This window comes from Portunus trituberculatus, chromosome 33 (genome assembly GCF_017591435.1).
Source record: "Portunus trituberculatus isolate SZX2019 chromosome 33, ASM1759143v1, whole genome shotgun sequence".
Classification (NCBI taxonomy): domain Eukaryota; kingdom Metazoa; phylum Arthropoda; class Malacostraca; order Decapoda; family Portunidae; genus Portunus; species Portunus trituberculatus.
This window is the reverse complement of record NC_059287.1, coordinates 4,591,358-4,610,776: the sequence shown is the minus strand read 5'-3', so window position 1 is coordinate 4,610,776 and position 19,419 is coordinate 4,591,358. Positions and strand designations below refer to the sequence as shown.

At 40.4% G+C, this 19,419-nt stretch overlaps 1 protein-coding gene across 3 annotated transcripts in view; it reads right to left on the bottom strand.

The window, feature by feature from the left end:
- LOC123512235 (phospholipid-transporting ATPase ABCA3-like) overlaps positions 1-19,419 on the bottom strand; it is a 137,657-nt gene that overhangs the window by 78,180 nt on the left and 40,058 nt on the right. For all 3 annotated transcript variants that reach the window (XM_045268493.1, XM_045268494.1, XM_045268492.1), the window contains exons 7-15: positions 13,062-13,209; positions 12,380-12,463; positions 10,149-10,315; positions 9,828-9,946; positions 8,643-8,767; positions 7,992-8,347; positions 7,192-7,323; positions 6,904-7,027; positions 1,530-1,684 (exon numbers count right to left, since the gene is read on the bottom strand). In XM_045268493.1, coding sequence (XP_045124428.1) covers positions 1,530-1,684; positions 6,904-7,027; positions 7,192-7,323; positions 7,992-8,347; positions 8,643-8,767; positions 9,828-9,946; positions 10,149-10,315; positions 12,380-12,463; positions 13,062-13,209 — 1,410 coding nt within the window. The remainder of the gene's footprint in view (positions 1-1,529; positions 1,685-6,903; positions 7,028-7,191; positions 7,324-7,991; positions 8,348-8,642; positions 8,768-9,827; positions 9,947-10,148; positions 10,316-12,379; positions 12,464-13,061; positions 13,210-19,419) is intronic.

The following is a 19,419-nucleotide window of genomic DNA, read 5'->3' as shown; positions in this document are numbered from 1 at the left end:
TTTGTTGGCTACATGCTTAGTCCCTGGGCAATTCTGTTCAATCCTGCACAGCCAAGGTCATTCATTACCTCATATACAAGCTTGCAGTTCAGCTCAGTGGGGTCTCTTTCCTTCCCAGCATCATGTACCAAGTGACGTAGTGTTACTGGCGTGTCATTGTCACTGCATGTGGAACACGTGACAGTGATGTAGGTGTCAAAGCTGTTATTTGTGCCTCCATTGTCTTGGTACCCGAGCATTTGGTACATGTTCCTGATACCAGACTTTCAAGTCAACCACCGTCAGATCATCAAAGAGAATGTCGTGCTGAGGACAGAGGCCAAGAGAGAGCCGAACCTCATCCATCTGTCACAATGCCACGTCTGCCCACCAAGGCAGTACCAGAGGATTTGGTACAGGTTCTTGATACCAGACTTTGAAGTTGTTACCGAAAAATAAAGAATTTTTCATCTTCACAAGGAGGAGGAATCTTGCTTTTCAAAAGATGAAAACGTGTATTCATCTTTGTTGTTTCTCGTGACTTGGTTGTTGCTTGTGATGGTGAAGCTGACAGCTGTGAGGTTGAGGGAACAAGCTGAGGTGGCGGTGGTGGAGAGGACATGTGTGCGACCGGGGCCAGGTCATAAGTGGGTGGTGGCGGAGGTCGCTGTGCTGAGCGACTGATATCTTAGCCCTCTTCTTCCTCCCTTCTCCTTTCATTCAGCTTCTTCATCCTTTCTCTCTGGTTGGTCTTCATCTTTGATTGACAACTCATGACTTTCAATGTTCTACAGTGCAGGGAAAGTGTGGAAAATCAAAAGACGATTAGCTGCAGAGCGCTACATAACTACATTCCAAGACGTCTGGCAAGACACTACCTCTGACTGCTGACCTCAAAGCCTACTTACATAGCTTCCCTCCTGCTCTGTCCTGATGTTGCTATATGAAAGTGTATAACATAAATAAACTAGAAAATAGCAAAAAAAAAAAAAAAAAAAAAAAAAAAAACTGAAAAATGCTACAAAATCATAAGCAACGACAAGTAATGTTCCCTACCACGTGGTGGGGCATTTAAGGAGACCTATAAAGTGCATACATAAAGGCAATTTAATCATATAAGGAATTAAGACAGGAACTTGCTGTTTTCACAGAAAACTATAGACATTTCAAGGGTAACAGCAGTATTAATTATTCAATTTTGAGGTTTGGGTAAAAAAAATCACATTTTTTTGCTGTCACCTCCCTTAAGAATGAGAGAGAGAGAGAGAGAGAGAGAGAGAGAGAGAGAGAGAGAGAGAGAGAGAGAGAGACAGAGAGAGAGAGACAGAGAGAGAGAGAGACCTAACACAAACAAGCTTACCTATCAAGAACACTAAGGTGATTAACAATTTTAAAAAGTTGTTGGTGAGGGTCTGTATAAAGAAAGTATACAAAAACAAAACATACACAAGTTAAAAAATAATTCCAAAATAAACTCCTACACACAAACATAGATTGCTAACATGTACAGCATTAACACAGTACAGTTCTTACAATGTACTGCCACTGACCTTGCTGAAGAATATGATGTGCTCAGCCACTGTCAGATCATCAAAGAGAATGTCATGCTGAGGACAGAGGCCAAGAGAGACCCGAACCTCATCCATCTCCGTCACAATGTCATGTCCGCCCACCAAGGCAGTGCCGGAGGTGGGCGGAAACAAACCTAGAGGGCGGACAAGGGATCTTTATGTTATTTGTAATTCTCCTTCACTCTAATTATGATAGAGCCATGCCCAAATCAAGCCAGGACTAGCACACCTACACACAGCCACAATACTTTCAATGACTACTTAACTTATAAAGTGGAGCACATTCTGTCCCTCTACCCTTTCGCTGAGATTTCCATTCTTGGAGATTTCAATGTTCACCACCAGCTTTGTCTTTCCTCTCCCTTCACTGACCACCCTGGTGAACTAGCCTTCAACTTTGCTATCCTCCATGACATGACTTAGAGCAACTGGTGCAACACCCTACTCTTATTCCTGACCGTCTTGGAGACACGCCCAACATTCTTGATCTCTTCCTCACCTCTAACCCTTCTGCTTATGCTGTCACCCTTTCATCTCTGTTGGGCTCCTCCGATCACAATCTCATTTCTGTATCTTGTCCTATTTCTCCAATCCCTCCGCAGGATCCCCCAAAGCGAAGGTGCCTCTGGCGTTTTGCCTCTGCCAGCTGGGGGCACCTGAGGAGGTATTATGCTGATTTTCCCTGGAATGGTTATTGCTTCTGTGTCAGAGACCCATCTCTTTGTGCTGAATGCATAACAGAGATGTTAGTGTCTGGCATGGAGGCGTACATTCCTCATTCTTTTTCTCAACCTAAACCTTCTAAACCTTGGTTTAACTCAGCCTGTTCTCATGCTATACATGATAGAGAGGTTGCCCATAAAAGGTACTTGAGCCTTCCATCCCCTGAATCTCATGCACTTTATATCTCTGCCCAGAATCATGCCAAGTCTGTTCTTCAACTTGCCAAACACTCTTTCATAAATAGAAAATGTCAAAATCTTTCAAACTCAAACTCCCCCTCGTGACTTCTGGCATCTAGCCAAAAACATCTCAAATAACTTCACTACTTCATCTTTCCCTCCTTTATTTCATCCTGATGGCACCACTGCCATCTCTTCTGTCTCTAAAGCTGAACTCTTTTCTCAAACCTTTGCTCACAACTCCACCTTGGACAATTCTGGGCTTGTCCCTCCCTCTCCTCCTCCCTCTGACTATTTCATGTCTATAATTAAAATTCTTCGTAATGATGTTTTCCATGCCCTTGCTGGCCTAAACCCTCGGAAGGCTTATGGACCTGATGGGGCCCGTCCTATTGTTCTCAAAAACTGTGCTTCCGTGCTTGCACCTTGCCTGGCCAAACTCTTCCAACTTTGTCTATCAACTTCTACCTTTCCTTCCTGCTGGAAGTTCGCCTACATTCAGCCTGTTCCTTAAAAGGTGACCATTCTAACCCCTCAAACTACCGTCTTATAGGTTTACTCTCTTGTTTGTCTAAAGTGTTTGAATCTATCCTGAATAGGAAGATTCTCAAACATCCGTCCTATAGATTTACTCTCTTGCTTGTCTAGTTTTTTAATCTATCCTGAATAGGAAGATTCTCAAACATCTGTCACTTCACAATCTTCTGTCTGATTGCCAGTATGGCTTCGAAGCGTCAAGGTCGCTCTACTGGTGATCTTCTGACTTTCCTTACGGAGTCTTGGTCATCCTCTTTCAGAGATTTTGGTGAAACTTTTGCTGTAGCGTTAGACATATCAAAAGCTTTTGATAGAGTCTGGCATAAAGCTTTGATTTCAAAACTGCCCTCCTACGGCTTCTATCCTTCTCTCTGCAACTTTATCTCAAGTTTCCTTTCCGACCGTTCTATTGCTGTTGTGGTAGATGGCCACTGTTCTCCCAAATTTATTAATACAGGGAGTCCTCGGGTTACGACGGTCTTGACTTACGATGTTTTGTGGTTATGAACGCACCCATAAAAACATAAAAAATAATACTAGGCATCATTCCGTCTTACGTGGTTTAGCGTCATAAGCGACGTAAACAAACACTAACTAGTTTCTGGCATGCAGAGGAAGAATACGCTTTGTTGTGGTTGTAGGGTGAGGAAGACAGCGTCTCAAGTCTCTGTACATACGTCATTTTGGTTGTTTGCCCCGTCTCTCTCTCTCTCTCTCTCTCTTGGTTATGGCTCCCAAGTGTAAGGCAGACTCTTCTGATGGTAGTGCATCAAAGAAGAGAAAGGCCATCACCATGGAAGTTAAAGTGGACATTATAAAGAGATCACAAAAGGGAGAAACACCAACAAACATTGGCCGGTCGCTTGGCCTTAGTCGTTCCACTGTGGCTACCATCATCAAAGATAAAGAGCGCATTATGGAACATGTGAAAGGATCTGCTCCTATGAAAGCGACAGTGATAACCAAGTCTAATTATTGAGATGGAAAGATTATTGGTGCTTTGGTTGGAAGAACAAAATCAACGGCGTATTCCAGTGAGCCTTATGGTGATTCAGGAGAAAGCGAAAAGATTGTTTGAGGCACTGAAAGAAGAAAACGGGGAAGGAAGTGAAAGTGAAGAGTTTGTGGCTAGTAGGGGTTGGTTTATGCGATTTAAGGCTCAGGCCAATTACCATAACCTTAAAGTGCAAGGTGAAGCTGCTAGTGGTGATGAGAAAGCAGCAAGTGAATTTCCTAAAGCGTTGGCTGAGATAATTAAGGAGGGGGGTTATTCTGCTCATCAAGTGTTCAATGTGGATGAGACAGGCTTATCTTGGAAGCATATGCCTGACCGCACTTACATCGCCAAGGAGGAGAAGTCAGCACCAGGTCATAAAACCAGCAAGGAAACGCTAACTTTACTTTTTGGTGGAAATGCTACTGGTGACTTCAAACTGAAGCCCTTGCTTGTGTATCAGGCTGAAAATCCAAGGGCACTCAAGGGTCAACTACCAGTCATTTGGAAGGCAAATAAGAAGGCATGGGTGACACTTGCAGTGTTTGAGGACTGGTTCATCAACTATTTTGTGCCAAGTGTGGAGTGGTATTTGGCCTCCAATGGTATCCCTTTTAAGGTGTTGCTAGTGCTGGACAATGCCCCTGGACACCCTGCCCACCTGGGAGACTTTAACCCTAATGTCAAGGTGGTTTACCTTCCACCTAATACCACGGCCCTGTTACAGTCTATGGACCAAGGAGTAATAGCTTCGTTCAAGGCCTACTACCTCCAAAGGACAATTGCTATGGCTTTACAGGCAACTGAAACCAAGAAGAATTTGACCCTAAAAGACTTTTGGAAATCCTACAACATCCTTGATGCTGTGAAGAACATTGCTGATTCCTGGGAGGAGGTTAAGCAAACAAACATGAATGGTGTTTGGAAAAAAACTGTGTCCTCAATTTGTGGGTGATTTCCATGGGTTTGAGGACACAGTTCAGCATGTTATTAAGAATGTTGTTGCCCTGAGTAAGGATACTGACTTGAAGATGGAGGTTGATGATGTTACAGAGCTGCTGGAATCTCATGGAGAGGAGTTATCTGCTGGGGACCTGATACAACTGGAGAAGCAGATCATAGAGGAAGAAGAAGAAGCACCCACCCCAGAGCCTAGGGCTTTCACAAGGCAGGGCTTGGCAAGAGGTTTTGCTGAGATGCATCAAGCGTTGGCAACTTTTGAGACTATGGATCCCAACTTTGAAAGATTCACTAAGGTTTCCAGAGGCATCATGGATTTGATGCAATGTTACAAGGAGATCTTGGATGAGAAGAGGTTGCTCTCTGTTCAGACTAACCTGGAGCAGTATTTTAAGAAGGTAGAGAGGCCTGCAACAGATCCTGTACCCTCTACCTCAGCTGCCTCTACTACTCCGGACTCACCTGGCCCAGAATCTCTAGCACCTTCTGAATGTTCTGCCTCACCTCCAGGCTCACCTGCCCCAGTTTCTCCAGCACCTGGAGGTTCTGCCTCACCTCCAGACTCACCTGCCCAAGCATCTCCAGCACCTGAAGGTTCTGCCTCTCTTGATTCACCAGCCCCAGTATCTCCAGCACCTTCTGCAGCTTCCTCTACACAATAAGCCTGTCTCTCCCTCCCTTGTAATGCCTCCTTCCAGTGTGCAAGCCAACCAAAGGAATAAAGGTAAGAATTTTTTTTTTTTCCGATGTTCCAACTTACGCCAAAATTCGGGTTACGACGCGTGTCAGGAACAAATCAACGTCGTAACCCGAGGACTCCCTGTAGTGGTGTTCCTCAGGGTTCTATCCTATCACCCACTCTCTTTCTATTATTCATTAATGACCTTCTCTTTCAGAGACGACCAACCCTTCAGGAAGTCAACAGATCACGCAGGGACACCATGGAACGCCTGACTTCTGATCTTTCTAAGATTTCCATTTGGGGCAGAAAAAATCTAGTAGTTTTCAATGCCTCAAAAAGTCAATTCCTCCATCTATCAACTCAACACAACCTTCCAGACAACAATCCCCTCTTCTTCAGTGGCACTCAACTGTCTCCCTCTTCCACAATGAATATCCTCGGTCTGTCCTTTGCTCATAATCTTAACTGGAAACTTCACATCTCATCTCTTGCTAAAACAGCTTCTATGAAGTTAGGTGTTTTGAGGCGTCTCCGCCAGTTTTTCTCACTCTTCGTCTCAATCAACTTCCCTCCTCTCACTAACTGTCTTCAGCCTCTTTCTCACCGCCGAAATGTTGCATCCCTTTCTATCTTTTATCGCTATTTTCATGGTAACTGTGCTACTGATCTTGTTAACTGCATGCCTCCCCTTCTCCTGCAGCCTCACTGCACAAGGCTTTCTTCTTCCTCTCATCCCTATTCTGTCCAACTCTCTAATGTAAGAGTTAACCAGTACTCTCACTCATTCATCCCTTTTACTGATAAACTCTAGAACCCCCTCCCTGCATCTGTATTTCCGAATTCCTACAACTTGTCTTCTTTTAAGAGGGAAGTATCGAGGCATTTGCTCCCCTAATTCTGGCTGATGGTTTTGGCACTTTTTACACTTTTTGGAGAGCCAGCACTCAAGTGGGCCTTTTTTTAACTTTCTTTTTTTTGCCCTTGGCTGGCCCTCTTCCCTACGTAAAAAAAAAAAAAAAAAAAATCAGTCTTTACAAAATTACTCTTCATCTCCATATGGCCCAACAATATGCATTTCTCTTCACCCATTAGATAAATATAAATAGGTAAACCTGTCTATCTATATACCATGCCAACAATCCCACACACTCATACACACCTCATAAACATTCTTAGCTCTATCATCCCCTGGTACAAACATACAGTCACACCTCACACAGTGACTAAAAGATTCACAAAGCAACAATCACAGTCCTGGCCCAGGCAAACACGCCTCACCAGTAAGCATAGACATGGTAGTAGTCTTGCCAGCTCCATTGTGACCCAGCAGCACTGTGATTTGTCCATTGTACATATTAAGGTCCAGCTTGTTCACTGCCACTTTGTTCAGCCGTGAAAATACCTGAAAAACACACACACACACAGATACTTATAAACTATAATGAGAAAGAGATGTAAATGTGTTGTTTGGTCATTTTCCTATTACGCAACCAGTTATAGGCCATGTTAAGCTTGAACAATTGACATTCGAGCTCAGCAGAATACAGAGAGGAAAATTGTCTTTACCTTGGTCAGTCCTTTCACTTGAACGCCAGCAGGTATTCCTTTAGGGTCATCTTCAAAGAACATAGAATTTTGGACGGGAGGGGTCACAGGCTCCTTGACCTCATCCACACTCCTCCCCAGCCAGTAGGATTTCTGAGAATGGCATCACATTTTAACATGCCACCTTACTGAAGGACAAGTGTGATGGAAACTCTTACTCTACACCACTAAAAAATAAAAGTTCAGTATTAATTGCGTGAAAAAGGCACAAACAAAACATGAAAAAAAAGCTTACTAATTTTCTTCTCCAGAAAAAAAAAAAAAAAAAAAAAAAAGGTAATGGGAAGAGATTTGGGTGATATTTGGTACTGCATCTTCAAATACCTGACTTTTAAGAACTATGTATTGTCAAGAGCTACACAGATGATTAGTCGGGTTCTCTGTTCTTCACTAATGGTACAAAATCTTTGCTAAACAATCACTAGAATTGCAACAATACTGCAACTTTAAAAATATTATAGAGTTCAAGCACAAGAAATTTTGAGAACCCAGCAGGTTGAGGCACATACTATTAAGAATAGTTAGTCACCCAGCAATATTTTTCAACAATGACTTGTTTAATAATATAAGCTTCATTAACCTCTGACCATAGCTGTACTTGTGTCCTGGAATGGGGGAGTTCAGTTCAATTTATCTGGAAAAGTCTCCTTAGTTTCTCCATTCTTATAATATTCTTTAACTTTCCAGAATCCTCATTAACACCAGTTATGAAAAAAAATAAGTGACAGCACCATAATCCCAAGGGTGTACTATAAACATACCATGAAGGGGAAGTACCAGGGCTGAGGCACACCAAAATCACCAGGCCAGAGTGCCTCGATGTACCACGCCAGGACACTGAAGAGGAAGGAGTCCAGCACCAGCATGCCAAACACATGTGCCAGGGTGAAAGGGTCATCAGGCGACACTCCAGAGAAGAGCAGGTCCCACTGTATCCCTGAGCCTGTGCCCTCAAACATGGAGGTCAGCTGGCACCCAAGACTCATGGCAGTGTTACAAAGAAGGCACAGGGCCAGCTTGTTACCGAGGGTGAGGCTGGCATAGCGTGGCCGCAGCACAGTGTACGGCACGTAGGTGAAGAACCATACGAGTCCTGTGATGGCTGCTGCACTGTTTGCTGTGTGTGAGGAATAACAACAGGATTCAGCAGTGTGCTATTTTGCTGTATTGTGTTGATTGTCAGGAGTCTAGCTTTTGTAATGAAACTCCCTGCTGTGAAATGGGTCATTATAACCACTAATGGAAAGATATCAGAAAAAAAGATGAGGAATTAAGGAAAACCATAAAATGATGTGAAATTGTGAAGTGAAGTAACACACTTGATATGTCTTGTTAAATTTAGTAGTAAAGCAAAATAGATTGTATCAGTGACTCACAGCAAATACTTAATTGAGCTTATCTTGCTGCATTACCTTTGGAGAAGAGTGTGGAGAGGAAGAAGCAAAAGCAGATGGCAGTGACGGCATAGAGCAGCAGGAACACCAGCACCAGAGACGGGTCACTCTGACTCAGAACTGCTAAACTTCCTGGGCCGTGCCTGCCAATGCCATCAAAGTACACAGGTTATCCAAGTCACTGTCACTGCTGCAAATTTGCTTTTCTTTAATAAATCTAACATATTTGCCTTTTTTCCCAGCAGACCTAAAGATTTAGATAAATCTATTGGAATTCTACACTAATAAATCGTCAAAAACTTTACTTCAGAATTTCAAACTTTATAAATGAAATATTCAAATGTCCAGATTATCTCTAGAGATTATAAGGAATTCAAACAGGCAGACTTTAGATCTTTGCATTTCAGTACAACACTGAAGACCTGCAGTACAGAGGAAAGGAGAAGTGTGACTGATGTTTGTGTTTGTACCAGTGCTTGCTGATGTGGTGATACAGAGTATTTCAATGTTACTACACTGTTTCACTAACAACACAATACAGGAAAAGTGTAACCTGCAGCAACTATTGTCTGTGAAGGAGAGTATAAATGTTTGTCAGTAAGGCAATAAAGAAAGATAAGCTACATTACAAAAAAGGTATAAAGATTATCTATCTGTTCTATCTATGTCTCATTTCTTCTAGCAATGTCCCCAAGTAGGTTGCCTTGGTAGCAAAGTCTCCACCTTTCACTATGACACTGTCCAAAGACTCCCTCCCAACTTGTTCAAGGAATCTTCCTCTATTAGTACATCTTCATACAGGGACTTTACATTATCCTTCCACTGTCCATGAAGCCTTCCACTCCTGTGAGGAACTTCAATATCACTTACAGATGCTTTCATTTTGAACTCTTCACTCTCCATCCCTTCAATATATCCAGGACATTTCAAAGTATTTTTCTCAAAATATCCTGCCACTTCACACTTCAGTTTGTACAGATGATTGTACTAAATTTTTCATTCACACCTTAACTGCTTTCATTCTCTCATTGTCATTCCATTTGTTCCTCTAAAATAACTCATCTCCACAGCATGCACTCTGTAATTTAGGATTACTACTGTTTTTAGAGGTGACACAAATGGTTGTCAATATGGCAGTATGCTGCAAGTGTAACATGGCTGGCAGCACAGAGTGAATGTTCAGAAGTAAACTTGAGAGCTTACCAGTGTATGCAAAGGAGGATGGTGATAAGCGAGGTGGAGCTGGCGAGGAACATGAAGGACTTGATGAACCAGGCAGACCAATGTAAGTAGTTCTTCAGACCCATAATCTTCATCGACTCCTGTGATGATAGATGACAGCGAGTGTTAGTGTCAATAGAATATATATCCAGGATGTTTAATAATGCTTGATAATGACAATAAAACACCAATATGATGAAGCAACCCTAGTCAATATCACTAATCAAAAATAATATTACAGAAACAAAAAGTTTAAACTACTTGAGATGCAGTTACAAAAAATACCTTCATTTCATTCCATACCTTCAATTTCTTTTCCTTCTCATAGACAACACTCTTAACAATGTTGATGGCAGGATAGATGTAAGAGACGAGAAGGACGAAGGGTAGCCAGGCCTGCAGGGCCACCAGGTACGTGTCGTCTATGAAGGGTGGGTAAGGCATTCGCTGCATCTCCACTGTGTACGTCACTGTGTGGGGCAAAGGGAAATGAAGCTGTGAAGAATGATCGTCACTACTGCTTACTGTTTGGATTTAATTCTTAAATTACCTAAGTTGTCTCCTTTCTTTTAGTGTGGGATTTTGTAGTTTGAGCTGTGTGTTGAAATCTCACACGACGACAAGATACACTGCTGGTCAGAGCGTAAGGAGCGAAAGGGACAACAACTTCCATGCTGACCAAATTTCATTCATCCATTCTTAACTCCTAAAAATACAGCGGGATTTGCTGTATGTGGCTATCTGAACTCTGCAGCTCTAGTTGTCAAAGTAGATGATATGTTTCCTTTGTCAACATTTGTCTGTGGTTCGTGTGTTTGCATTTGAATTTTCTTTCACCCTCCTTCACGGGCCCTTTTTGTGGATGAGTGAGCTTACCATTGTGCCTTGTTACTACCTATTATGGGACCTAGGAAACTAATTAGTAAGGCCCAAATCTCAGTCATTTGTGCCTCAGTGAGGGAGAATAAGTCAAATCAAGAAACTGCCGCGAACACTGGCAAAGGTCTCAGAATTGTTCAACGTTGGACCAAAATTTATTGTGAGGGAGGAAGAGACGCTTTGCCACCACCTTACAAGCCTGAAGGGCGTAAGCGCAGTGTGAGCCAGAGAACTCTCAACATTATTCAAAGATAGCTTTAGGCCAACCCTCCCATACACAGCAAGGAACTTTAGGCTAGGAATCCTCTGTGCTGGGTGGGGTGAGTGAAAGGAGTGTGCGGAGATATGTGAAAGGCGACATGGGATAACGGAGTTGCCGCGCAGTTTCAAAACCTTGCTTCAGTCATGATTACCTTAACAGTAGGCAAGCAGTTTGTGTCTCAGCACAAAGATTGGGACTTAGTTAAATGTTGTAGGGTACGTTGGTCAGATGAGGCAAGCTTTCAGATTACAGACAACCTGAGAAACAGTGTGTACCACAGACCCAGTAGTAACCGTCACGATCCACGCTACACAATACACACATTAAAAACCAGATTCTTTGATGGTGTGGGGTTGTTTTTCATACTACGGTCTTGAAAAATTAGTGTTTTTGCCTAAGAATGTTCATATGAACCAAAATAACTACTTTGAGCTAATTCTAGATGAATTAGATGAGTGTATGGAAAAGTGCAATGCTGATACCTTCATGCAAGATGGTGCACTGTGCCATACGGCAAAGTAAATTGTTGACTGGTTTGATTTCTGCAATGTCAGCCTTTTATAACCTTGGCCCACAAGTTCCCCAGACCTTAACCCTATAAAAAATCCCTGGGCGTACATAAAACTGAAGCTAAAGGAGAGAGATATCTCCTCTCTCCCACGCTTCCTAGCCGCTGTTCAAAATATATGGGACAATATTGACGCTCAGTATCTCCACCACCTGGGTGATTCACTTCCCAGTAGACTCAAAACGTCAAGAAGGCACGAGGGCACACTATCAATCACTACTTTAGGTGAATACCGTCATTAAAACATATTTTCTGTGTCATTAATCTCCTTCATAAGATGTCACAGGTACAACGCCTTCCACTCTGACCAGCAGTGCAAAAGCAGTAGCTAGGTGTCAGATTCTATGAGGAACAACAAATTGAAAGAAAAGAGAAAAAGAGTTTAAAGAGGAAAATGATGTTTGCATGCAGAAAATTGAGTTGTGAGGAAGGAAACTAAAGTTTACAGAAAGAAAAATTGATGTTAAGTGGAAGCAGGTTTGAATTAAAAGAAATGTCAGAGCTTAATGAAAGGAGGTTGGAGTTAGAGGGGTGGCATCAACTGCTAGAGGTAAATTCATCAATGTAACTTCCCTCAGTGTTGATGCATCATTTTAATTTTATTCTGGATATTGCTATTTGATTTTATCATGGCAAAGATATCTTTTCAAATAAAAGGATAGAAAATTATGCATAGTTACTTTTCTGACACCATTATATTCTTAGTTTCTCTATTTTGGCTAAAAATGGTGAATTTATGAAGTCTGAACTTTGTGTAGATTTGAATGAGTTAATGAAATAAAGTAACAACTAACATTGGAAAACAATGAAAGCAGTAATACTCACTGCTTGGGTCTTTGCCAGTGATGAACTCTGCAATGGACATGTCCACAGCATGCTGAAGTGCCAGGAAGCCTTCATTGAAGTAACCTGAGAGAAATGGCAGATCAGTCAGTTACCTTACTGAGAAGATGACTACATTTTCTTTCTTTCTTTTTTTTTTTTTTTTTTTTTTTATGCTAGGGCTTGTAGCACCTGTAGGGATACTTAAAGAGTATGTATAGGGAGCACTGTTCAGCTTCCACCCATTAGTGGTGCAGGCAATTCTATTTATAGTGGCATCCATATCACCACCCAAGAGCATCTTTGGTGTAACCACCTAGAACCTGGGTATCATGGTGACATGTAGGTAACTTTAAACCACTCAACAAATGGCATAATTTTCAAGGCGGTAAGTGGTTGGGATTCAAACTTACATATGGACATTTCCCCAATCCCAAGCTCACCATCTTATCCACTACACCACATGCTTGTTAATGGCTACATTTAAATCCCCTGGACAGAATGACACAAACAAATATATACAGAGAAATGGATGGATGGAGAGGGATACTTTTGTTGACAATATTACTGATAATTGTCAAATATCTACAAGATCAGAGGCATTATGTCAGTTGTAAGATAAAAATACATGCACTAGAAGTGAGTGCATTATGTTACTCAGCTACTAACCATGGGGACTCCTTACCTGGCCTACCACCGTTGTTTTTGGTGCGGGAGCGAGGGCCGGGCACCTGGAACAGTGGGTAAGACAGCTCTGTGTACCACTGTGGTGGCGGCAAAAAGGGGTTCCTCTTCTGCCCTGCTCGCTGAGATCCCTTGAGTCGGATCTTGTACTGGGGGTGAAGAAAGGTGTATTAGTGTGTGTGTGTGTGTATTTACCTAGTTGTAGTTTTACAGGGCCTGGGCTTTATGCTCATGTGGCCCCGTCTCCATATCTACACTTATCCAATTTTTCTTTAAAGCTATGCACACTCTTTGCTGACACCACTTCCTCACACAAACTGTTCCAAGTCTCAAGACATCTTTGCAGGAAACTATATTTTCTAACATCTCTCAGACATCTTCCCTTCCTCAGCTTTTTACTATGCGATCTTGTGCTTCGAATGTTGTACTCTTCACTCAGAATCTATTTCTCATTATCCACTTGATCCATTCCGTTAATCAATTTATAAACTTGTATCAGATCCCCTCTCTCCCTTCTCTGTTCCATGGTTAGTAGACCTATAGCCTTTAGTCTCTCCTCATATGTCATCCCTTCAAATTCTGGAACCATTCCTGTAGCCATTTTTGTAGTCTCTCCAACTTCCTTAAGTGTTCTTTTTTTGAGGGGTCCACACAACTCCTGCATATTCCAATCTGGGTCTTATTATAGTACTTATCAATTTCTTCATCATTTCTTTGTCCATGTAGTGAAATGCTAATCCAATATTACTTAGTAAATTATATGTCTCTCTGAAAAATCTATCAATATGGGTTACCAGTTGATTGTTTTCTTCCATCGTCACTCCCATGTCCTTTTCCTTTTTTACTTTCTCCAGTTCTACTCCATCTCCCATCTTATAGATTCCCACTCGTCGTCTTTCACTCTTTCCCAATTCCATGACATGGCTTTTGTCCACATTGAATTGTCCACATTGAATTCCATTTCCCACTTTTTACTCCATTTCCAGATCTTATTTAGGTCTTCTTGCAGTATTTCACAATAATTTTTGCTTAATAACTCTGCAGAGTCTCACATCATCTGCAAACAGATTTATGTAGCTGTTCACTCCCTCTGGCATGTCATTTATATATATGAGAAAAAGTACTGGTGCCAATACTGACCCCTGTGGCACTCCGCTTTCTACTGCTCTCCACTTGGACTTCATATCTTTAACTACCGTTCTTATTTCTCTCCCTCTCAAGTAATTTTTCATTCATTTCAATGTGCTTCCTTTTACGCCACCCTTCTCCTCTAACTTATGCAGTAATCTTGCACGTGGCACTTTATCAAATGCCTTTTTTGAAATCCAAACAAATACAGCCCAATCATCCCTCTCTCTCTTGTACTCTATCAACTATTCTAGAGTAGAAACTCAGTAAATTTGTTACACACGACTGACCTTTTCTAAAACCAAATTGGCTACCGTATTTGATAATAATTTGTCGTCTTTAAGGAACTCGATCCATTGTTTCTTCAATACTCTTTCACACATCTTGCATATTACACTAGTTAGTGATACTGGTCTGTAATTTGAAGGTTCTTCCTTCCTCCCGCTCTTATATATGGGAACCACCTCAGCTCTTTTTCACTCCACTGGCACTGTTCCATTTTATATTGAACATTTTGTGATGTTGTATATAGGACTTGATAGTTCTTCCCTACATTCTTTCAGTATTCTGCCTGAGACTTCATTCGATCCCATTGTCTTCTCTTCATCCAATTCCTTCATCAACTCTTTTATTTCAAGCTTTGTTACCTTAATCTCTTTCATATAGACAGTCTCTCTATTATCCTGTGGCATTTCAAATTTGGATTCCTTAGAAAAGACCTCCTAGAATTTACTATTTAACATCCTGTTCTCTCCTTTTAACTTTTCTATTGTTTCTTTTTGCCTTATTTTTCCATTTATGAATCTGCACAACAATTTTGGTTGCTCCTTACATTTTTTGACAATGTCCTTTTCATAGTTCCTTTCCTCTTCCTTCCTCACCTTAACATATTCATTTATCGCTGCTTTGAAGTTTTCCTTACTTTCTGGATTTCTATTTCTCCTCCACCTTTTCCATGCTCCATCTCTTCTCCTTTGCCCTAGCACACCCTGCATTAAACCAATTTTTCTTTCCTTCTAATTTAGGTCTATATTTTGGGACATATTCCCTGACTCCTGTTTTTTTTTTTTTTTCCAAAAAATAAGTTATATTTCTTTTGCACTCTCTCTGAATTTTCCATCTCCTTCCAGTTAATGTTTTTGAAATAGTTCTTGACATTCTCAATATGAGCCTTTCTGTAATTTAATCAGTTTCCTTTGTATGATTCACCTCTATCTTTCTTTCCCTCTTCTATATCCATTTCTAATATTACATGGTCACTCTTTCCCAATAGGTAATATCTTATATAAGATTTGTATACCCCTTGTAAAAAACAGGTTCAATCTCACCGGCTCGTAGTTTCCTCTGAATCTTGTGTTTTCCTTTATCTATCATTATATTCAGGAATCTTTCTCCCCAGGCTTCTTCCCCCATACCACATTCATAATTTTCCCAGTCCACCTCCTTACAGTTTCTTACTAATATCACTTTTCTCCTTTCTTTAATGACTCTCGTTAGACTTCTTATTGTGTCATTTATCACGTCTTTATATTCTTGATTGGTCCACGAATTTATTTTTGGTTGCACATATGTTCCAATGATTGTTAACTCTTTTTTATTAATATGCATCTTAATATACAGTACTTCTGCTTTTCCTTCCCCACACTCCACTTGGTTTACCACCATCTCTTTCCTTAACATTGTCATGACTCCTTCTCCTCCTTTACCCACTCTGTTTCTCCTCCATACATTATACCTATTATCCATGTCTATTTTTGTTGCCTCATTTAGTGTGTGTGCGTGTGTATTTACCTAGTTGTAGTTTTACAAGGCCTGGGCTTTATGCTCGTGTGGCCTCGTCTCCATATCTACACTTATCCAATCTTACTTTAAAAGTATGCACACTCGTTGCAGACACTACTTCTTCATTTAAACTGTTCCATGTCTCAATACATCTTTGCAGGAAACTATATTTTTTAACATCTCTCAGACATCTTCCTTTTCTCAGCTTTTTACTATGCGATCTTGTGCTTCGGATGTCATATTCTTCTCTCAAGATCAGTTTCTCATTATCCACTTGGTCCATTCCGTTGATCAATTTATAGACTTGTATCAGGTCTCCTCTCTCCCTTCTTTGTTCCAAGGTTGGTAGATCCATAGCCTTTAGTCTCTCCTCATATGTCATCCCTTCAAATTCTGGAACCATTCTTGTAGCCATTTTTTGTAGTCTCTCCAACTTCCTTATGTGTTTCTTTTTATGAGGGGTCCACACTACTCCTGCATATTCCAATCTGGGTCTTATTATAGTAATTATCAATTTCTTCATCATTTCTTTGTCCATATAGTGAAATGCTACTCCAATATTCCTTAGCAAATTATATGTTTCTCTAAAAATTCTATCAATATGGTTTACTGGTTGATTGTTTTCTTCCATCGTCACTCCTAAGTCCTTTTCCTATTTTACTTTCTTCAGTTCTACTCCATCTCCCATCTTATAGATTCCCATGGGTCGTCTTTCACTCTTTCCCATTTCCATGACATGGCTTTTGTTCACATTGAATTCCATTTCCCACTTTTTACTCCATTCCCAGATATTATTTAGGTCTTCTTGCAGTATTTCACAATCCTCTTTTTGCTTTATAACTCTGCACAGTTTCATATCATCTGCAAACAGATTTATGTAGCTGTTCACTTTTTCTGGCATGTCGTTAATATAAATGAGGAAAAGTATTGGTGCCAATACTGACCCCTGTGGCACTTCGCTTTCTACTGCTCTCCACTTGGACTTCATATCTTTAACTACCGTCCTTATTTCTCTCCCCCTTAAATAATTTTCTATCCATCTCAATGTGCTTCCTTTTAAGCCACCCTTCTCTAACTTCCATAGTAATCTTGCATGTCGCACTTTGTCAAACGCTATTTTTAAATCCAAATAAATACAGTCAACCCATCCCTCTCTCTCTTGTACTCTATCAACTATTCTAGAATAGAAACTCAATAAATTAGTTACACACGACCGTCTTTCTCTAAAACCAAATTGGCTATTTGATATTAATTTGTTGTCTTCAAGGAACTCCATGCATTGTTTCTTTATTATTCTTTCACACATCTTGCATATTACACCAGTTAGTGATACCGGTCTGTAATTTAAAGGTTCTTCCTTCCTTCTGCTTTTATATATGGGAACCACCTCAGCTCTTTTCCATTCTACTGGTACTGTTCCATTTTCTATTGAGCATTTCATGATGTTGTGTGTGTGTGTGTGTGTGTGTGTGTATTTACCTAGTTGTATTTACCTAGTTATAGTTTTACAGGGCCTGGGCTTTATGCTCGTGTGGTCTCGTCTCCATATCTACACTTATCCAATTTTTCTTTAAAACTATGTACACTCTTTGCTGACACCACTTCCTCACTCAAACTGTTCCAAGTCTCAACACATTTTATGGAAACTAAATTTTTTAACATCTCTCAGACATCGTCCCTTCCTTAGTTTCTTACTATGCGATCTTGTGCTTCTAAAGTCATATTCTCCTCTCAGGATCAGTTTCTCATTATCCACTTCATCCATTCCGTTAATCAATTTATAATCTTGTATCAGATCCCCTCTCTCTCTTCTCTGCTCCAAGGTTGGTAGGGTTCGAGCGGGGCTCATAGTGTCCTGTCTCCATATCTCCATTTATCTAATTTTTCTTTAAAGTTATGCACACTTTGTGCTGCAACAATTCCATTCTCCAATACATTCCATTTTTCCACCATTCTGTGTGCAAAACTGTATTTTCCAACATCCTTCACACACTGCCTCATCCTGATCTTTTCATGTCCTCTTGTCCTTCCATCCTTTTCCACCAACAGCACCAGGTCTTCTTTGTCTATATTTTCAATATCATTTACTATCTTATACATTGTTATTAGGTCCCCTCGTTCTCTTCTATCTTATAAGGTTGGCAATCCCATTTCCTCCAGTCGTGCTTCATATGTGACGTTCTTTAATTCTGGCACCATCTTTGTAGCAATCTTCTGTATCCTTTCCAGTTTTCTTATATCTTTTTTAGAACCCGGAGACCATACCACTGCTGCATATTCCAGCCTTGGGCGTATCATGCTTGTGATGATTTTTTTTATAATATCTTTATCCATGTAATGAAATGCCACTCTTGTATTAGTCAACATCATATATGATAGTCCAAATATCCACTCTAGTGGAACTTTCCCTTCATTTATTGAACTTTTAATTATTTCCCAAATTGGCTCCAGTAATTGCTCTTTACATTGTTTTAACACCCAGCCTGATACACCATCTGGCCCCATTGCTTTCCTGACTTCCAACTTGTCCAGTAATCTTCCAATATCCTCTTTATGAACTGTAATTTCCTGTAATCCTAGGCAATTCAATGTCCTATTATTTTCTGTGAAGTCATCTTCTTCAGTGAATACTGTTTTAAAGCTCTCATTCATTATTTAACACACTTCTTTCTCTGTCTGGTATGTCTTTCCTTCTTTAATTATTTTTTCAATTGTTTCCTTATTCTTTGTTTTGCTGTTTATAAACTTGTAGAAAAGTTTGGGTTCATCCTTGTTTTTATCCACTATATCCTTCTCAAACTTTCTTTCTTCCTCTCTCCTTATTCTAATATATTCATTTCTATTATCTTTGTACTGCCTCTATTATAGTCATTTCCCTGCTTTAAAAGTTTCTTCCATGCTTTATCCTTTGCCTTTTTTGCTTGTAAGCATCTAGCATTGTAACAAGCATGTATTTTTTTTTGTTCTCTGTAAACAGGAACAAACTTTTTTACTCCTTTATTGTATTCTTGTAAGAATATGTCATATTTATCTTGTACAGTCTTCCTGCACATAATATTACTCCACTCAATATCAGCAAAATAACTCCTTAGTTTTTCAAAATCTGCTGTTGCATAATTTAATCTCTCTCCTTTATGGTCCTCTCTGTATCTTATCTCATCTTCCTCCTGCATTTGCATCTCTAATGTCACATGATCACTTTTTCCCATTGGACTAAGGTATTGTATGATTGGAGGGGACTCCGTTTTTTTTTGTGAAGACTAGGTCAAGTAACGATGGTTCCTCTTCCCCCCCTGTATCTTGATGACTCTTCTACCCACTGGTCCATTGTATTAACCATAAACATCTGTAACACTTTCTCACTCCACTGCCCAGCATTGTCCATTACTTCCATCTCTCTCCAGTTTATTTATTTATTTTTTTTGTGTGTGTATGCATATTTATTTATA